General features: G+C 66.2%; 1 protein-coding gene across 1 annotated transcript; it reads right to left on the reverse strand.

Annotated features, from left to right (window-relative positions):
- PANK4 (pantothenate kinase 4 (inactive)) lies at positions 1-14,614 on the reverse strand. The gene is made up of 19 exons (XM_039876908.1): positions 14,457-14,614; positions 10,690-10,772; positions 10,123-10,337; positions 9,395-9,578; positions 9,021-9,113; positions 8,572-8,725; positions 8,298-8,479; positions 7,695-7,776; positions 6,909-7,009; positions 4,978-5,133; positions 4,304-4,416; positions 3,943-4,030; positions 2,959-3,110; positions 2,374-2,429; positions 2,188-2,237; positions 1,688-1,792; positions 1,269-1,369; positions 1,086-1,154; positions 1-527 (listed from the first exon to the last, which is right to left on the reverse strand). The coding sequence occupies exons 1-19, from the start codon at positions 14,578-14,580 to the stop codon at positions 314-316; spliced, it is 2,322 nt and encodes a 773-aa protein (XP_039732842.1). The 5' UTR covers positions 14,581-14,614; the 3' UTR covers positions 1-313.
- Between the last annotated feature and the right edge of the window lie 1,891 nt (positions 14,615-16,505).

The raw sequence follows: 16,505 nt of genomic DNA on the forward strand, positions 1-16,505 counted from the left end.
TCGGTCTCGCTCTAGAAACTCTATTTGGTGTGTGCCTCGAGCCAGCGTCCTGTCAGGGATATAGTATATATTTATATAGATATATTATATAAAAGATCATGTAACAGTTAAATATGTTCCACTACGATGTCCCACGGGACGAGCTCGTGTCCCCAGCACGCACCCGGCGCCACGAGCGTGTGGCCACATCCAGCACACGGGGCTCTGAGTCGCAGAAGCACAACATAAACATTCTGACTTGAACGTGGTTTCCCTGTCGTCCTCGGAACACGTCTGACAGTGACGAGCAGCGCAGTCCGGCGGGCCGGGCGCCTCACTCGGCCGGGACCTCGTACTTGAAGATGACGCTGAAGAGCCGGCCGCCCAGCCGCTCGGCCAGCCAGGAGTTCTTGATGACGGCCAGCTTGAGGCACTCACAGCGCAGGGCCGCGTAGTAGTTGGTATGGACGGCACGGCCCATGCCCTCGATGACCACCAGGTCCGTGCCGCGCTCCCGCACCAGCACGGCCAGCCCCTTGTCCAGGCGGCTTCGGGGAAGGAGGGGACAGTGAGGCAGGTGCAGGCCACACCTGGTGCCTCCCACCAATGGCTGCGGCCAGCCTGGAGCGCGAGGGGACCCCACCACCCCTCCAGCTGCGTGGGCTCCGTGCCCAGGCCAGCAGCAGCGGCCCGCCTGGCTCGGGGGCCCTGGGGAGCGGCAGCCTCTGCTGAAAACCGGGCCTTAGCGACACTTCTCTACTTTAGCCTCAAAGGGACTCTGCTCCTTTTCAGGAGCTTCATCGTCCTGCCCTGCTGGTTAGGAGTGGGCCTGGGAGAGGGGTCAGGGGACAGCGGGGTCACCACCGGAGACTGAAGGGCTGATGCAGCCACCCCCACGTGCTGGCTCTGGGTGGCGAACAGCTCGTGTGCAGAAGCCCCAGGGCAGACAGCACAGAAGCAGCGGCCTACTCGTCCAAGGAGGGTCTCGGGTGCACAGCCCCCAGCTACGGCGGAGGAGCCCCGCCCCCGGCCCCCAGCCCGTGCCAGGCAGACCCAGTGCTCGGGGCCGTGGTGGGGCCCCGGGCCGACGCGTCACAGGTACCTACCTGAGGTCCAGGCAGGGCGAGCTGGAGCCTGTCTGCGTGAGCAGCAGCCTCTCCTCTCTGAGTGCCGACCTACGGGCGCAAGGGGCCGGTGCCATAAGCTGGCCCCGCGAGCCGGCCCCCAGAAGCTCCCGCCACGCCCCTCGCTCCCTGCGCCATGGGCCCCAAGCCTCCTGCCAAGCTTACTGGATGATGGGGTCCATGGCTGCGATGCGCTCGGCCACAATGAGGGACTCGCTATAGGTCACGTCGTTCAAGGCAGGCCCCGAGTTGCACGCCAGGATGACCTGCGGCAGACACCCGGGGCTTCTGAGGGACCTTGGCCGCCGCCCGGCACTGCGCCAGGCTGTGCCCGCCCAGGGCTGCGGCTGTGAAGCACGGCCCCTGGGCACCCGTCACTGCTCAGTGGCCCCCAGATCAGGATGAAGACAGCCCAGGCACTGGGACAGGCTGACCCCGAGCCCTGTGACACACGCTCTTGGCCGGTCACCTCCTCCCCACCGAGCCCCCGCCTCCCCCGCACCTACCTGCCGCGCTGAGGAGCGTGCCACCCCCACCGAGAGCAGAGGAGCTGGGCAAGGGCCCCGCGTGGCCCTCACACTCACCTCCGTCCCTCTAGACAGAAGCTCCCTGACAAAGGGGAAGACTCCCAGAATGACGTCTACTCCACTGTTATCTGCGAAAATTAAGGCACATTTGTGAGGGGTCCCCTGCAAGACAAAACCAGGGCGTTTAGTTGGGAACAGCGCGTCCAAGCCTCTCAGACGCCCGCACTCCGCTCCCCGCGGCTGCAGCTGCCGGGCCCCAGGGCGCTGGGGGTGGGGCCAGCCCATGGTCTTCAGAACCGCTGGCCCAAACGACCTAACTGGCGGTCCCTGCGGGAGTCCGACTTAAACGGGGGACGGTCAACTTAGACTGGCGTCTGTGGGGGAGACCAGGAGCCCTTGGCACACTGCCCAGGCCTGGCTGGCGCCCTGGTCCCACGCCTGTCCCCGCCCTGTGTTCATGCCCAGCAGCTCCTCCCACCCCAGGGCCTGGCCGGTCCCGCTGCCCGGGCCCCTGTGCATGCCGCAGCCGCGGGGCAGACGGGGGCAGCTACAGGTACCTGCAGTCTCTGGAGCCACTTGTCATAGCAGTCCACCAGCCAGGGCCGCCCTGGGGGACACAGGGACAGTCAGCCACGGCCCCTCGGGAGCAGTTGTCCTCACCACCCACTCCCGTCTCCAAGGGGTGGGTCCTCATCTCCCTTGCTGGGCCAAGTCCCACCTGAGGCTACCCTGGGCATCCCTACCTTCCAGCTTCCTCTTTGCCTCCTCAAACCCAAACTGTGGGTCACATTCAAGGACTCTGCACGGGGGAAGAGAAAACAAAGTCACAAAAACCCAAAGCTCAGACTGCGCAGCTCGGTGTGGACCCCAGACAAGACCAGCGCGCTGCCCCCCACGGCCGCTGGTCAGTGGAGCACAGGCTCGAGCCCCGACGTGTTCGCGACGCGCCTTCATTTCAAATGTTAAGTATCGTTTAATTCCTACTCCGTGTGGTGACCATGAACTTGGACTTCACCGCAAACGCCAGCCCCAGCCCTGAGGGGCCACTGTCGGAACGGGCAGGGGGCTGGGTCCGGATGTCTGGCTGGCGGCACAGCCGGCAGAGCCGCCGCATTCCCTCCCGAGGGACCACAAAGCCCTAAGCAGCACCACGGCCCCCAGGTCCCCCACTGCCACCCGCCATGGGCTGAGCCGGGCCGAGGCCTGCGGCTGGGATGCTCCACCCTGGCTGGGCCCAGGCAGCCTGCAGGGACCTGCAGCCACGTGTGGCCTTGGGGGCCGAGCTGGACCGAGGGGTGTGGGCTGGGCCATGGCCCAGGGGCACCTACTCAGAGACGGCCTTGGCGCCCCAGTCGAAGACATTGCCCGCCAGCAGCCCCTGGGCCAGGGCCAGCTGCCGGTCGGCCCAGCCCAGCGCATCCAGGGCGCGGACCACGCGCGGGAAGCTCTTCAGTGCCACACCGTTGTCTCTCTGCTTCACCTGCGGGGCAGAGACCTGCGTGAGCGACAACGGCCCCCCACCCCCCCGCAGGGCAGAGGGGTGCCAGGTGCCCTGCTGGGGGTGCTGTGTGGCACGCACGCTCCGAGAACGAGGCACTCGGTGCGATGCCCTGGCATGGCTTACACACGCCGAGGTCAGACCGGAACAGCGCTGGTGGCCACAGTGTGCGGATGCCCTCGAGGCACGGCTCAGGAGCAGGGCCAGCACCCCTCGGCGCCACGCCCTGACCACAGAGCCCTCAGCACACAGGCCCCCGTCCCCAAATCCCGGTCCCCAGACTCCCAGTGAGAGGGGGTGGAGGAATCAGTGGGCTGCAGTGGCCCTGCCCACTACTCCCGGACACCCAGACCCCTGGTCAGTGGCCACCTGCCAGGCTCTGGCTGGCCTGTCACTCCAAGAGCAGGTCTGATGTCCACAGACACCAGTGCCGAGACTCCTGGCCAACCCCACCCACAGGTGGGCCGGCTCCCTCCTGGCCAAAACCAAGGTGGCCCTCACTCAGGCCAAAGACTTCACGACCCAGTCCTGTCGCCAAGTCAGATGCCTCTCTCCCACCACGAGCCCCCCCACTGGCCACTGGCTGGAGCCCCCAGGACACTCCCCGCTCTGCGGTCACTGTAGGGCCTCCGACCCAGTGCTCCTCAGTGGGCACTGCCAATCGGGGGGCAGCCCAGCACTCAGGGGACAGGCCTGCCAGGGCGGTCCCAGGCCACAGCCCGTCGCCAGTGCTGGGGGTTGGGCTGCCACCAAACCCGCTTGCCAGACGACAGGACGCCCCGGCCCCTGCGCCCCTGCGCCCACGCGCACTCACTTTGGAATACGGGTCTGGGAAGTTGAACTCGTTCAGACAGTGCTCCCTCGTGTCCAGGAGGCTCCGCACGGTCAGGGTCCCGTAAGCACTGAGGACAGAGCCAGGCAGGAAGTGGCTGAGCCGGCCAGCACGGCCCCGCTCCAGGGTCCCCCTCCCAGGGTGCTGGCGCCAGCAGGGGAGGCGAGGCCCAGGGCCCCGGCTGGCTGGACGTCCCAGTGTGTGCTCGGGGACGTGCGCAGGGCCTCACGGGACTGCAGGGCAGCGGCTGGGCCCCGCGTGAGCGCACACCCCGCGGAGGGATCGCCCCGGCACCACTCGCTGGCCGGCTACGCACGGCCCCCTGCGGGAGCCTCGCACTCACAACGGCTGGTGTCGCAGCGTCTGCAGCTTGTCCCAGTACTTCTGGCGGAACTTCTCCGCCCTCTCGGCTGCATCCGCTGACCCCGGCTGGCTTGCCACAGCACGCTTCACCACCTGCCAAGGACGGTGGTCAGCAAACACCTGCCGCTGCCCCCGCACATGACCAGGTGGCGTCGGCGGGAACCACCGGTGACAGGCCAGTCTGCTTGGCCTTCCCCTGGGAGCGGGAACAGGGGACACCACACTGCACCCAAGGCTCAGGCCCACGTCACCTGACACAAGTCCCCACATCCTACTCGTCATGTGCTCCAAGTGGCTCTGGACATCCTCAGATCCCACGCGGGGTGGAGGGTGGACCCCAGGGGCCTCTCAAGGGGCTTTATGGGGACTCAGCTGTTCCCACGGGGCTGCAACAGCCTGAGCCGCCGCTGCCTAACCCCTGGGCCAACCATGTGCTTTCTGGAGACACGCAGCAGCTAGCCAAGTGACTGGCGTGTTTGTGAGACCCGTGCTCGCTGACGCCACACCCCAACAAAGCACCGGGAGTCACACGTCCACCGAAGCACCGACGGGCATCCCTCTCGCCTCAGACACAGACGCCCCCCGACCCTGTACCACGCCTCCCGAGGCCCTGGAGTGCCTACACACAGCGTCCGCGACGCCCCATCCCCTCACCCCGTCCAGGGCCTCCTCGAAGCAGGTGAGCCAGTACTTGCGGGCCAGGGCGTCGTCCGTGAGGTCAACCGTGTCCGGCACGTAGGAAGACGGGTCCAGGAGAAGCGGCAGGTTGACCAGCGGTCTCTCCAGCCGGTCCATTTCCAACAAGTCGAACTGGGAAGACGAGAATGTGCACGTGTCAGCTGCTTCTCCTCAGATACCAGAACGACCGTCTGCAGGTTCTGGAGCCAGCTCTTCACTGAGAACCAGGCGGTCAACTAGCTGCGCATGCCACAGGCGCTGCCCTCACTCACTGGCCGGTGGGTCCTGGCCCTGTGGCTCCCACCGAGGGTCTGTTCCCGGAAGGCCAGGCGACCCCGTGGGGGCACACAGCACCTGTCCACAGCGTGTCTGCTGACCACACGTCGCGACCAAAACAGCCTCCCCAGCTATGCTCGGCGAGGGCCGGGCCACGCACGCCTGGCCCGAGTGTTCTTCGAATGGGTGGCCCCTGACCCGGGGGCCGAGCTCTACGAGGCAGAGCAGACAAGGCGCGTGCGCAGCGGCCAGGGTTCCAAGATGCGAGCGGCAGCCATCACCGCCTCCACCATCCCCGGAACCCGGTGCTTCCCTGCGTGGCGAGCAGGCGGGGCGGAGGGGCGGCGTGTCCTGAGCTGGGACGGTCTGGACACGGCCCATCCACGAGGCACGCGGTTTTCAGAGCTCGCGTGTGCGGCTAAGTCTGGCCTGGAGCCAGTGAGCAATCTCAACGCAGGTAAGGAAGGGGACAGAGGTCACCTTTATCACGGGCTCCCAGCGTCCCTGACTCGCCGGTCCTCGATGGCTCTTGCTCCTGACAAGCTGGCGGCCCGCCCTCAGCTCGCCTTGCTCAGGCCACGTAAACAAACCCACAGAAGTGACCTGGTCCCTCTGCACCGCAGCCCAACCCCCACACTGACCGCGCAGGGCCACGCGTGGCCTGCCACCCACACCGTCTTGCCAGAGGACAGCCCCGTGTCGCCCTGCAGCACTGGCTGCAAAGTTATTTCCCATGTAGCTCAGATTTTAGACTGTGGAGTGGCATCCACATCACCACCCAACAAATGGGGGCTGAAAGATGGGGAGACCCTTCTCCATGCGCCGGTCACCACTGACCAGGCTTGGGGCCAGGGCCTGGCCGGCCCTTGGGAAGAGCCCGGTCAGGACCGCACGGATGGGGAGTGCAGGCGGCGATGCAGGCCCGGCCGTGCAGACCGCAGGGTGGCCCACGTAGGACTGTCCTGGACATCCTAACTCAGGCACATTCCTGAAACGCTGTCTGCCTCGCGAGGGAATCTGCGTCTACGAGGTCAGAACCCGCAGGCCGGTCCGAGGGGGCATTCTGACGGTGCCCAGACCTGTCGCGGGCACCCGTCTGGCCTGCTCTGACAACTGCTCTATGGCTCACAAGAGTGACCTGCCGTTTGGGGCTGTCAGGAAGTCTGCAACAGCCCGTGCCACCATTTCTACCAGGCCACGGCCATGGCAGCGGCATCCGCCGTGTGGCTGACACTGGTGCCGGCTCAGCAGGCTGGGGAGCCCCCGCCCGTCATGGCGGGCCGCACCTCACGAGGGGACTGTGGGATGGGCCGGAGCCTCCCGAGCAGAGCGGCCTCTGTGCGCCTGGCACCACCTTGAAACTGTCAGGCAGACAGGGTCTAAGGCGGGAGGGGGGGACGCGCTCCTATGACTCTGGGTTCTGACCGGTTCTGCTGTGAAGGGTCCCATGCCCCGGGGAACGGCACCCCCAACAAGCCCAGGCTCCGAGAACACACACGTAGGATGGGGGAGGAGGCCAGCTGCGGGCGCCTGCTTCTCCTCTAAGTCAGGGGTCGGAGCGCCCGGTCCCAGGGGCTGCCACACACGGGGGTTTTCCTTAGGACCCCTGGAGACCCCGGACCTGTACTCACGGTTCCGCTCCTTGCCCGCTGCGTTGGGCCAAGCTCAGGCGACGAGCTCATCAGGCCGGAGCTGCCTGCGTAGTTCTCGCCCCAGCTGTACTGGTTCGGGTCTGCAGATGGGATGCAGGGTGTCAACCTGGGGGACCGCGGGGGGTGACCACCACGCCAGGCGGGCCAGGGGTTTCGTCCCATGTCACTCTTTCTCACTACCACTGGAACCTCCTGAATGACCTTTTAAAACTTAAGAAATGTCCCCCTAACTTGTCTCCCACGAGAAAGTGAACTGGAGGCCAGTGAGGGACACGGGCTGTTCCAATCGGCACCGACCCCCGAGGATTGTGCCTGCGACACCCCCTGCCGGTGGCCTTCAGAGCACAGACCAGCAGGGCCTGGGCCGAGGAGACCGGCTTGGCTGGCAGCAAGGAGGTGGGAGCAGGAAGGGAGGCCACGTGCCTGTGGTCCCTGCACGGAGCCCTTGTCACTCGCAAGGACCCTCGGGCTGGTCACGTCACAGACGAAGCCACGTGAGTCAGTCTCCACTGTTCCGCCAGCAGAATCACACACAGCGAAGGGCCCGCCACGACCGGGGAGGGGTCCCCAAAGGCCACTACGTCTCACTCGGCCTCTGCGGCACAGTGCGGACGACTGAGCTGGGGAGGGCTAGCTCGTTCACTGTCGCGGACCCTCTCCAGCTGCTCCCTGCAGCCTCGCTGCGACCACCTCCCCTGGCCGCACGAGCCCCCACGCCGCCCTGACGCGGGTCCAGGCCACACCCCACGGCCACTCTCTACTCACTGTCTTGTTCAGCTCCTTTCAGAAACGCTCCAATGGCCCCCAGGTAGCCCTCGTGTCTCAGGAACAGTGCTTGGACTTCCCCCTGTGACGGCGAAACCCCCCTGAGGCGGGCGGGCCCCCCGCACACAGCTAAACCCGTCCGGCTTTGAAGTGACCTAGCGCAGGTGGCCTGCCGCTAAGTGCGGGGCCCGAACTGTCCATGACGACTCACGAACAGAACTGTGCTCAAACGCAGAGTCCAAAAGCCTGCCGTTCAGGGAGGCCTGAGGGGAACCAGCTTCTTTGATGACACACAGGCCCGCCCCACCACCCTGCTTGCCGGCCCCACAGCACAACAGATGGCTCAGAGCTCAGGGAAGCTCGCCGGCAGCAGGAGACAGTCCCCAGAATGCTGGCCACTGGTGACGTGCCCGTGCTCTGGGACGGCCATGGCACCCAAGCACAGGACGCTGGGCAGTGGGCGCCCAGCTTCTCGGCTGCCTGCCTTCAGACCCCTTCGCCCCTGGCTGGGCTAGTTCTGAAGACCCTGGGGGTCCCCGCGGGAGTGCCTGGCAGGAGCGAAGCCCAGGGCAGCGGCCGAGGCAGGAGGCGGGGTCCCGGTACCTTGGAGAAGAAGTTGATGCTGTAGGTGATGGTGCGCATGGTCACGGGGTGGCCGCGGATGAAGAAGCCGCCGAAGTACACGCGGTCTAGGCGGTGCAGCCTCGCGTACAGGCAAGCCAGCTGCCCGATGTCGTTGCTGATCATGTGCAGCAGGCTCTTGGCCATGTCCTCCTGGGAGAACTCTGGGGAGAGACAGCAGTGGGCAGAGTGCTACGGGCGAGAAGCCAGAGCGTGCAACGCGCCAGCGCGGGGGGCGAGCCGGCGACGGTGCTACCTCGGTCGGCGGTGGCCGACTTCCCGAAGCTGCTGGCGATGAGGTTGCCGCTGAGCCCCAGGGTCTGGTGGGCCCCGCCATAGATGTCCTGCACCAGCATGTCCACGTTGGCATGCTGGCCCCGGGAGGCCAGGTGCAGCAGCTCGTCAAACTTCTGTGGGGACAGGGAGAACGGGAGCGGGTGAGGTGCCAGGGCGGACGGGGTCCCTACGGCCCAGACGCCAAGCCCGAGGAGGGGAGCAAGCTGTGCACGCGGCGGGGAGACAGGCAGGGCTCCCGGGGCCCCCAGGGGCCAAGCTCTGGCCACCTGGACACCCGTCCTTCAGAGGCCCCTCAAAGAGCTGCTTCTGTAACAGGGCCAGCCCGACACAGCCTGCAGCCCAGGCACCCTGCGAGGATGCGGGACATGCGAGGCAGGGCAGGGCCACCGTCCTGCGGCCGCCGGGTACCTTCGTTTTGGTGAGCAGAGCCCCGAGCCCCCAGAAGGTGCCTCCTCCGATGGAGCTGCCGCCGACCCACTCGAACTTGTCCTCGGTCTCCACCTGGGCACAGAACGAGGGAGAAGCAGGTCCCGGAGGTGCGGTGGCCCAGGGGTGTCCCCCGGCACGGATAAGATGTCCTTGAAGGCCACGCCTGGGCGGGAGGGGAGTGCGCCCCGCTGACAGCACGCAGCGGCCCTCTGCACGCGGCCCCCTGCCGCGAATGCAGACCGCGGGCGCCTGCGTCCGCCGAGCCCTGTGCCAGCCCGGCTCCAGCACACAGCAGGCGCTCGACACGCCTGGGTCGCCCCGTCGCTCAGTCACCTTACGAAGCCGAGCCTCACCTTCACGATGGACACTCCGGAGCCGATGTTGACGAGGAGGTATGGGAAGATGTTGGGGTGGTTGGTCTGGAACCGGAACTCGGGGTCGGAGTCTTTCTGACACACGAAGGCCTCGTGCGGGATGTTCTTTAGCACGAAGTTGCACCCCTTTATCAAGCAGGTCATCACGTCCTCCTTGTCCACTCTGCAAGGGGAGGGGCCCGGCCACTGAGGACGGCACGGGCAGGGCCAGCACGGCCGCGGGGCTGCTGCGGCACCAGGGCCGCCCTGGGGACACTGCTCCCCGCCCTGCCACCCCAGCTTCTGCGAGGTGCGCATGGCTTTCGCCAGAGCGGCTGGTAGGATCGCTGGGCCTCTGCGCTGAGACTCGCAGCAGACGGGCCAGCTGAGTGCACCCAAAGCCCGGGACGCCCACTGTAGCGATGGCGCTGCCTCAGCTCCCACGTGGTGCCATGGCCCTCGGGGACCTGGGGGTGTCGCCCTCGGCAGTGGGGCAAACTCTCCCCAGGCCCCATTTCCTCCCACACACCCTGCGCCTGTCACCGTGCACCTGCATGCCGAGCTCCTGGGGTCGGGCCACCTGTATCCTGCTGTGACGCGGCCCGGAGCCCGGCCCCAGCACCATGAGGGTGAGAGAGGCAGGGGGTGGGGGGTGGGCAGAGCAGGGCCTGCTCCAGCTGCCCCCGCTTCGGAACCCGATGCAGGAGCCGAGGCCACGACCCACTCACCTCAGCTGCAGCTTCTGCTCGATGAGGTCCTTAAACTTGTACGCGCCGCCCCCGGTCGCCGGGATGACCTTGGTCTCCGTGTTGACCAGGTGGTCTCTGATGAAGTCCAGGCAGGCTTCCATGTAGGCGTTCTCGAACTTGACAAAGTGTAGCCGGGCACTCACCTCCTCCTGGACGGAGACCTCGTAGGGCGACTCGTGGTCCTGCTCCGTGTCCTGCGGGGGGAGTAGGTGTCTATGTGCGTGCCACGGACACCGGGCCGCTAAGCACCCACCCACTCCCCTCGTCCATGTCTCCGAGGAGCACGGGCAGGTGGAGGTGCTCCCGCCCTGCCCTGCAAGGCAGGGGCTGCGCCAGGAGGCGGATGGGGGTACGGACCCTGGAAACCTCCAGGGAGCAAGGCCGACGTGGGCAAGCAGCAGTGGGACGGCTACCCGAAAACGAGATGGTGCCCGGCCCGAGCCCAGAGCCCGCCGACCCGGACGCCAGAGGCTCACCGTGCCCGAGTGGTCAAAGGATCTCATTGCCCAAGCCCAGAGCCCGCCGACCTGGATGCCAGAGGCTCACCGTGCCCGACTGGTCGAAGGACCTCACTTTGGCGACTTTGTGCTGTACCGTGGAGTAGTAGGCCAGCTTGGTCAGCGATCCCCCTGCGGTGAGACACAGATGGGCCGACTCAGAAGGACAGAAGGGACCGGCAGCTCCGCCCTCCACACGCTCTCTGCAGACGGCCCTTTGCACGAGGAGTTCGGTGCTACTTGAACTTGAAGACCCCGCAGGCAGTGGGCAGCGGGCAGCAGGCAGGGGGCAGGGGTGAGCCCCGAGACCAGAGCACTCTGCTGCCTTTGGACAGGCCTCGCACCAGCCGGGCGTGAGAGCCCAGGCCCCCTCTGCACCGCGTCCCAGACGAGGTGAGCTGTCCTGCTCTGAGACGGCCTGGCGCTCGTTAGTAGTCTAGGAAAATGCTGTTCAAGCTCTGATCTTGAAAATGACCCGGGAAAAAAGCTGACGAATCCCGCTTTGACTGACGAGCCCACGCGTCCCTGCGTGTGGAGACGAGTGGGGAGGGTGACTGAGGGCTCCCTGGACTGAACAGGCAGCGGGGGCGGCATTCACCAGCGCTGTCCGGCCGCGGGGCCGGAGGTCGGCTGCCCTGCCCTCCACAGGCTCGGGCTAGGGAGGCGGCCTGAGGCCCGCAGCGACCAGGGGAGGCCACCAAGGGTCCCGGGGTCTCATCCCCACAGCCGGGCCTCAGTAAGGGCCCTCAGGATGTGGCGGGAGACTGGGTGTCAGGAAGCAGAGAGGCCTGCGTCTGCCTGAAATGCACTTCCGGCAGCAGATTCAAGGCTGAGCTCTGCTGAGTCCTCCTGGGTGGGACGGGGGGCGACGGTGACGTTCCAGCTGCCCTAGAGGCTGTGAAGGCCCTGGGGGGACAGACAGGAGGAGAAGGGCCCCCCCCCACAAAATGACTCTGAAACAAAGGATTTCTTATGGGGCCAGACAAAAGTAAAGCACGAATCCTCACTATGAGAAAAAGGCACCTAAGATTATTTTCTGATGTTTGTTTTATGACAAGATACTACAGAAACGTGTGAAAAGCACTCGGGTTGGCAAACAGATGTGGTGCCGCCGAGGTCTGCCAGGGCCACAGCTCTTCCTGGTACCAGAATCACACCGCCTGTCCCGGGGTGGGCCCTCCAGGGCGGCAGACCAGAGAGGCTCACGCTCGCCTCCAGGCCGTGAGCTTAATGAACACACAGAACCTGGTCTGCGGCCTCCGGGGCCTGGGCCAAGTGCCCTCCACTAAAGCACATGGTGCCCAGTTCGCAATCGACCGTTTCCTAAAGTCTAGGCGACACGAAGTGGTGAGAGACTTGTCGAAAGTGCCTGTAAACAAACTGCCCGGTCCCAGACCCAGGTTCAGGCTGTGTGTTCTTTCCGTCAGCTACAGAGCACGGCCAAACGCAGGTGCTGGGGTTGCTAGGAGGGGCGGCCTGAGGCGCGTGATGCAGCCACTGCCGGGACTGCCTCCTACTCCCCAGGGATCGGACGGGGTCTGGAGCGCAAGAGAAGCCACAGCCCTTGACCTTCGAACAGCAGGAGCTGGGCTATGGCTGGCGGCCCTGGAATTAAGCGAATGCCGGCCAGCCGGGGGTCACACTGACAGGGGCAGGGACCAGGCCGGCCAACGCACCGTCTCACGTGCCCTCTGCGCTCCCGTCCGGCCCACGCTCCACCTGGCGACAGGCCTCACTGGTGGGAGGAGCCTGCTCGTGGCTTTCCTTCGGCACCTGGGCCAAGTCCTCCCAGTTCACCCAGACCCACCGCGTGACGCCACTGTCCCCACTGTCACCCTCTCTGACCTGTCCTTCCACGCTGGACACCAACAGGGACTGGACACCCTAGCACGTGTCACCACCCTGTGGCCCCTTCCATTTCACCTGAGGGACCCCACTGCTGCCTGGCAGACACCTGAAACCAAGTGTGTGTTAACAGGCAAAATGTCCCTGGTGCTTCTGAAGAGGAGAACGACCCCCGCACGGTCCCAGGCGTTGCACTGAGACGCAAGGGCTGGCCAAGTGCGGAGCAGCCAGGCTTTCCTGTGGGGGGGGGCCGCGTGGGAGGAGCAAACGGACAAGCCCGCTCGTGAGCCAAGCTGGATGAGCACATAGGGTCTGGGGTTCCTGGCTTGGGGACCACACCTGAGCCATGGCCTCCGCCAGCCGTGCTAACAAACAAGGCCTGTTCTTAATAACAGTGAGCGTGTCCTCTGAAGGGACAGGACCCAGACTCGGAGGAGACTTCCAAGAGAGAAAATAAAGACCAACACTAAAATCCCTGAGTGTCCTCCCAAGGAACTCAACCTGGCCTTGGACCTGGGAACGGGGCGCCCCTTTTTCTGTGGCTGCCAGTGGCCCTGGTGCGCACAGAACCACAAGGTGAGCCCCATGGCGAGCCTCCCTTCGGGCGTGTTTCAGAAACATGCAGGGCTGACGTGCTCCCTCAGAGCCGAACCCCCACGTGGAGGGCGGCAGAGCGGGGTCTGAACCGGCTCCTCGCTCCCCAGGACTGCTTCCCCCTCACCCTTGGCCCCACCCCATCCTGGCCTCTGCCACCTCACACTTGCCACCGGCCAGTCCCCCCAAAGCACAGCCCTGCCCCTTGGAGGCCTCCCCATCCCCTACCGGGACATCTCACAGGGCCCCCAGACCCTCCCAAGCCCTCTGAGGTATGCGAGATGGGCACTCAGGCCCCCACCACGCTTCCACGGTCACCGCCCCCACTTCCTGGAGAACATCTTCCCTCAGCCTGGACTCAACGGACCCCCAAGCGCAGGGGGCCGGTGAGTGCCCTCAAAGCATAGGACTCCATGACTACGGTGAGTCTACCCTAGGTGCCCCAACTTCTCTGAGAGGTCCGGTCTAGCATTTAGGGAGCAGTGAGGAGGGGTCGGGGTGGCGCGGGTGCTGGGCCTGAGAGCAGACACCGCCCTGCTCCTGGGTGCTTGACCACCCACACTGGGCTGTGGACAGGGACAGGCAGACTCGGGCCCCAGCCCAGATGCCCCCAAGGGGAGAAGCACGAAGCGGTGCGGTGTACTCCCCAGGCCTCGCCCCGTCAGGCCCCACGTCCTGACAGGTGCCAGGGCAGCAGAGTGGCTGAGGGTCGGCTGCCACCAGCCGGGGGACCTCTCCATGCCGGGTCCTCGTCTGTGAGAGCGGGTGGCTGGGAGGTGTCGGGGCGTCCGTGGGGGACAACGCCGGAGCGCGGGCCCTGGCGCCGGGCACGGCGGGGGTCGAGTGCGGGCCCCGGGGGCTCCCCAGCAGGCCGCGGGAGACTCAGGCGCTTCTGACCAGAGGCCCGCAGAGGTTCCGAGGTCCCAAGTCCGGGCCGTCCACGCTCCCGCCAACGGCCACCGTGCGAGCGCACGGCCTGCAGGGCTGGGCCCCGCGCGGCCGCCGAGGCTTCCCGCGGCCAGAGCTGGCGCTGCCGCCGGCCCACGCCCGGCCCCCGACACCCGGAGCCCGGACACCCAGCCCGGGGGGCGGCCGAGGAGGCCCCGCCCGGCCGCCGACTCGGCCCCGGCGGGACTACGAGGCCCGGCGGCCCCCGCTCCGCGCGCGCGGCGCCTGCCGGGAGCTGTGGTGCGGCCGGCGCGGCGAGCGTGCGCGGCGAGCGTGCGCACCGGCGGCCCGCGGACTACGGCGCCCGGCAGGCCGTGCGCGCCGCCGGCCGCCCCGCCCGTCGTCCTTGCCACCGCCCCCGGCCCGCCGCCCGCCGCCCGCGCCCGCGCCGCGCCGCGCCGCCCTCTCCCCGCGGCCGCCCGCGGCTACCGATGTCTATGGCGAAGCGCTTGGCGTTCTCCAGGTTGCGGAAGATCCCGTCGGGCGGCAGCGTGATGCTCTTGTCCAGGCTGTCCCCGCTGCTCCCGCCGCCGCTCGCCCCGCACTCCGCCATTTTGGATGTGCCCGGCCAGCCTCATCAGCCATGGAGATATATGCGCATATATTTGACTGCTAAACGCCGCCCGCGCATAGATTATGCTAATGAGGCGTCCGGGCCGGCCCCGCCCCGCCCGCCTGCGCGCTCTGGGCCGCTGGAGCGCGGGACTCGGGCTGCCCCCGGTGGGGTCCCAGAGGCCCGGCGGGGAAGGGAGCCCGACGCAAAACCTCCGGACTATTGTGTTTGTTCTTTCGCCGAGCTGGCCAGGTGCTAATCTCAAGTGCTCTGAGCTAGTGCGGAGGGGGCACCTGGAGCTTGCAAACCACCAGAGACCTGAGCCTGACACCTGCACGCGAAGGCACGTGTGACCCACCGCCTGGTTCTCCAGGGATTCAGAGCTGTCAGTGCCAAAAGTCCCATGCCAAATGGAGGGTTGAGGACCCTGCCCTCCAGGCGGCCCCAGCCCGTGGTGGGAAATGCACCTGCAACTGGAAAAGATGCCGGCTTTGATGCCCCAATCTGCAGAGTGCAGGGGAGCCTGCCTGGAGGAGGCTGCCTTTTGGCAAGAGGAAGCATCTATGGGAGTTTGCGGGGAACACGCTGAGAAAGCTCCCAAAGCTGGAGCAGGGACACAGGTGGCGGTGGTGGGGACAGGGTTCCGGGGCCGGTAACTGGGAAGCCGCCACTGGCTTGGGGACACTTAAGAAATGTGTTCCCTTCAGAGACACTGGGTGCTTTGGGAGAGAGCCGGGTGTTGGAAGCAGACAGAGAACCCCTAAGTGGGTTTGGCACCTGCCTCCCAGGTGACCCTGGGCTGGTCACTTCGTTTCTCTGGGCCTTAGCCGCTGTCTGAACAGGCTGCCAGATGCCCGGCAGGGCCACAGACCTGTGGAGAACACAGACCTATGGAACAGCACAAAGAGCTCCAGGGGCGACTCACAGGAAGGAGCTGGTGGTCAGTGCATCAGGCTAGGCTTCTAGGGGGAGGCAGCCTTGCAGGTGTCTTCCAAGGGGGTGGGTGGGGCGGCCTGAGGTAGAAGAGTGCAGGGGGTCTGCTCCCAAGAGGGCTTCCTCTAGCTTGGAGGGCCCTGGACGGCGGGATGCCTGTGGGCCAGCCTGGCCAGGAGGCACACCCCACCCCATCGATCGAGGGGCCTGCGCATATGCAATAAATGAGTGGGATGTAGAAGGAGGCTCCCTGTCCCCTGCTCACCCCTCCCAGGAGCTCAGCGGGGACCCAGAGGCCTCTGGCAGGCACTGGGCTGGTCTGGAGGGGGTGCCTTTGAACATCCCCTGTAGAGCGGACAGAAAGGGACGGAAGGCAGAGGGGAGAGAGGTGCTGAGCAGGAGGGAGGGTAGGTGGGACTGGGCCCCATGTCTCTGAAAATATGTGCATGCCTTCCGGGCCGTGCCCAGCTCCTTCCACTCCCCACGGGGTAGGTTCTGCCCCTTGGCAAGCCAGGGCACCTGCAAACTCAACCCGACACCCTGTAGCCTGCCTAAAAATAGGTGCCCTTTTCGAGGCAAGGGACTTCCCTTGGGAGGCTCGTGGCCCGCACTGTCTGTTCTCACCCTGGTAAGTGGTCAGCCAACAGGGAGCACAGGGTAGTCGCCTGTGGGCTAGCCGAGCAGATACCCCCAGGAGCCTGTCCAGGGGACAGGGACTGCCAGCTATGTGGGGAAGGTCAGGGTGGTGACAAACGTTTTCTTGTGTATTTGTCTCAGCTAAATCCCTTTTGCAGTGACAGTGCCACTGCAGGCTGTGGCCTTTGGGTCCCTCTCAGCTGGACTGAGCTGGAAAGTCCTGTAGCTATCACTTTGCCCCCCGCCCCCGGCCCTTCCCCCCGCCTGCAAGGAGCTAGTGAGAGGCCCGGGGCAGAAATCCAGGTCTCCCCTGCGTCCCCTCCTCCCGCCTATAGCGGGTAGTGCATGGCCCTCGC

This window comes from Pteropus medius, unplaced genomic scaffold (genome assembly GCF_902729225.1).
Source record: "Pteropus medius unplaced genomic scaffold, Ma_sr-lr_union100, whole genome shotgun sequence".
Classification (NCBI taxonomy): Eukaryota; Metazoa; Chordata; class Mammalia; order Chiroptera; family Pteropodidae; genus Pteropus; species Pteropus medius.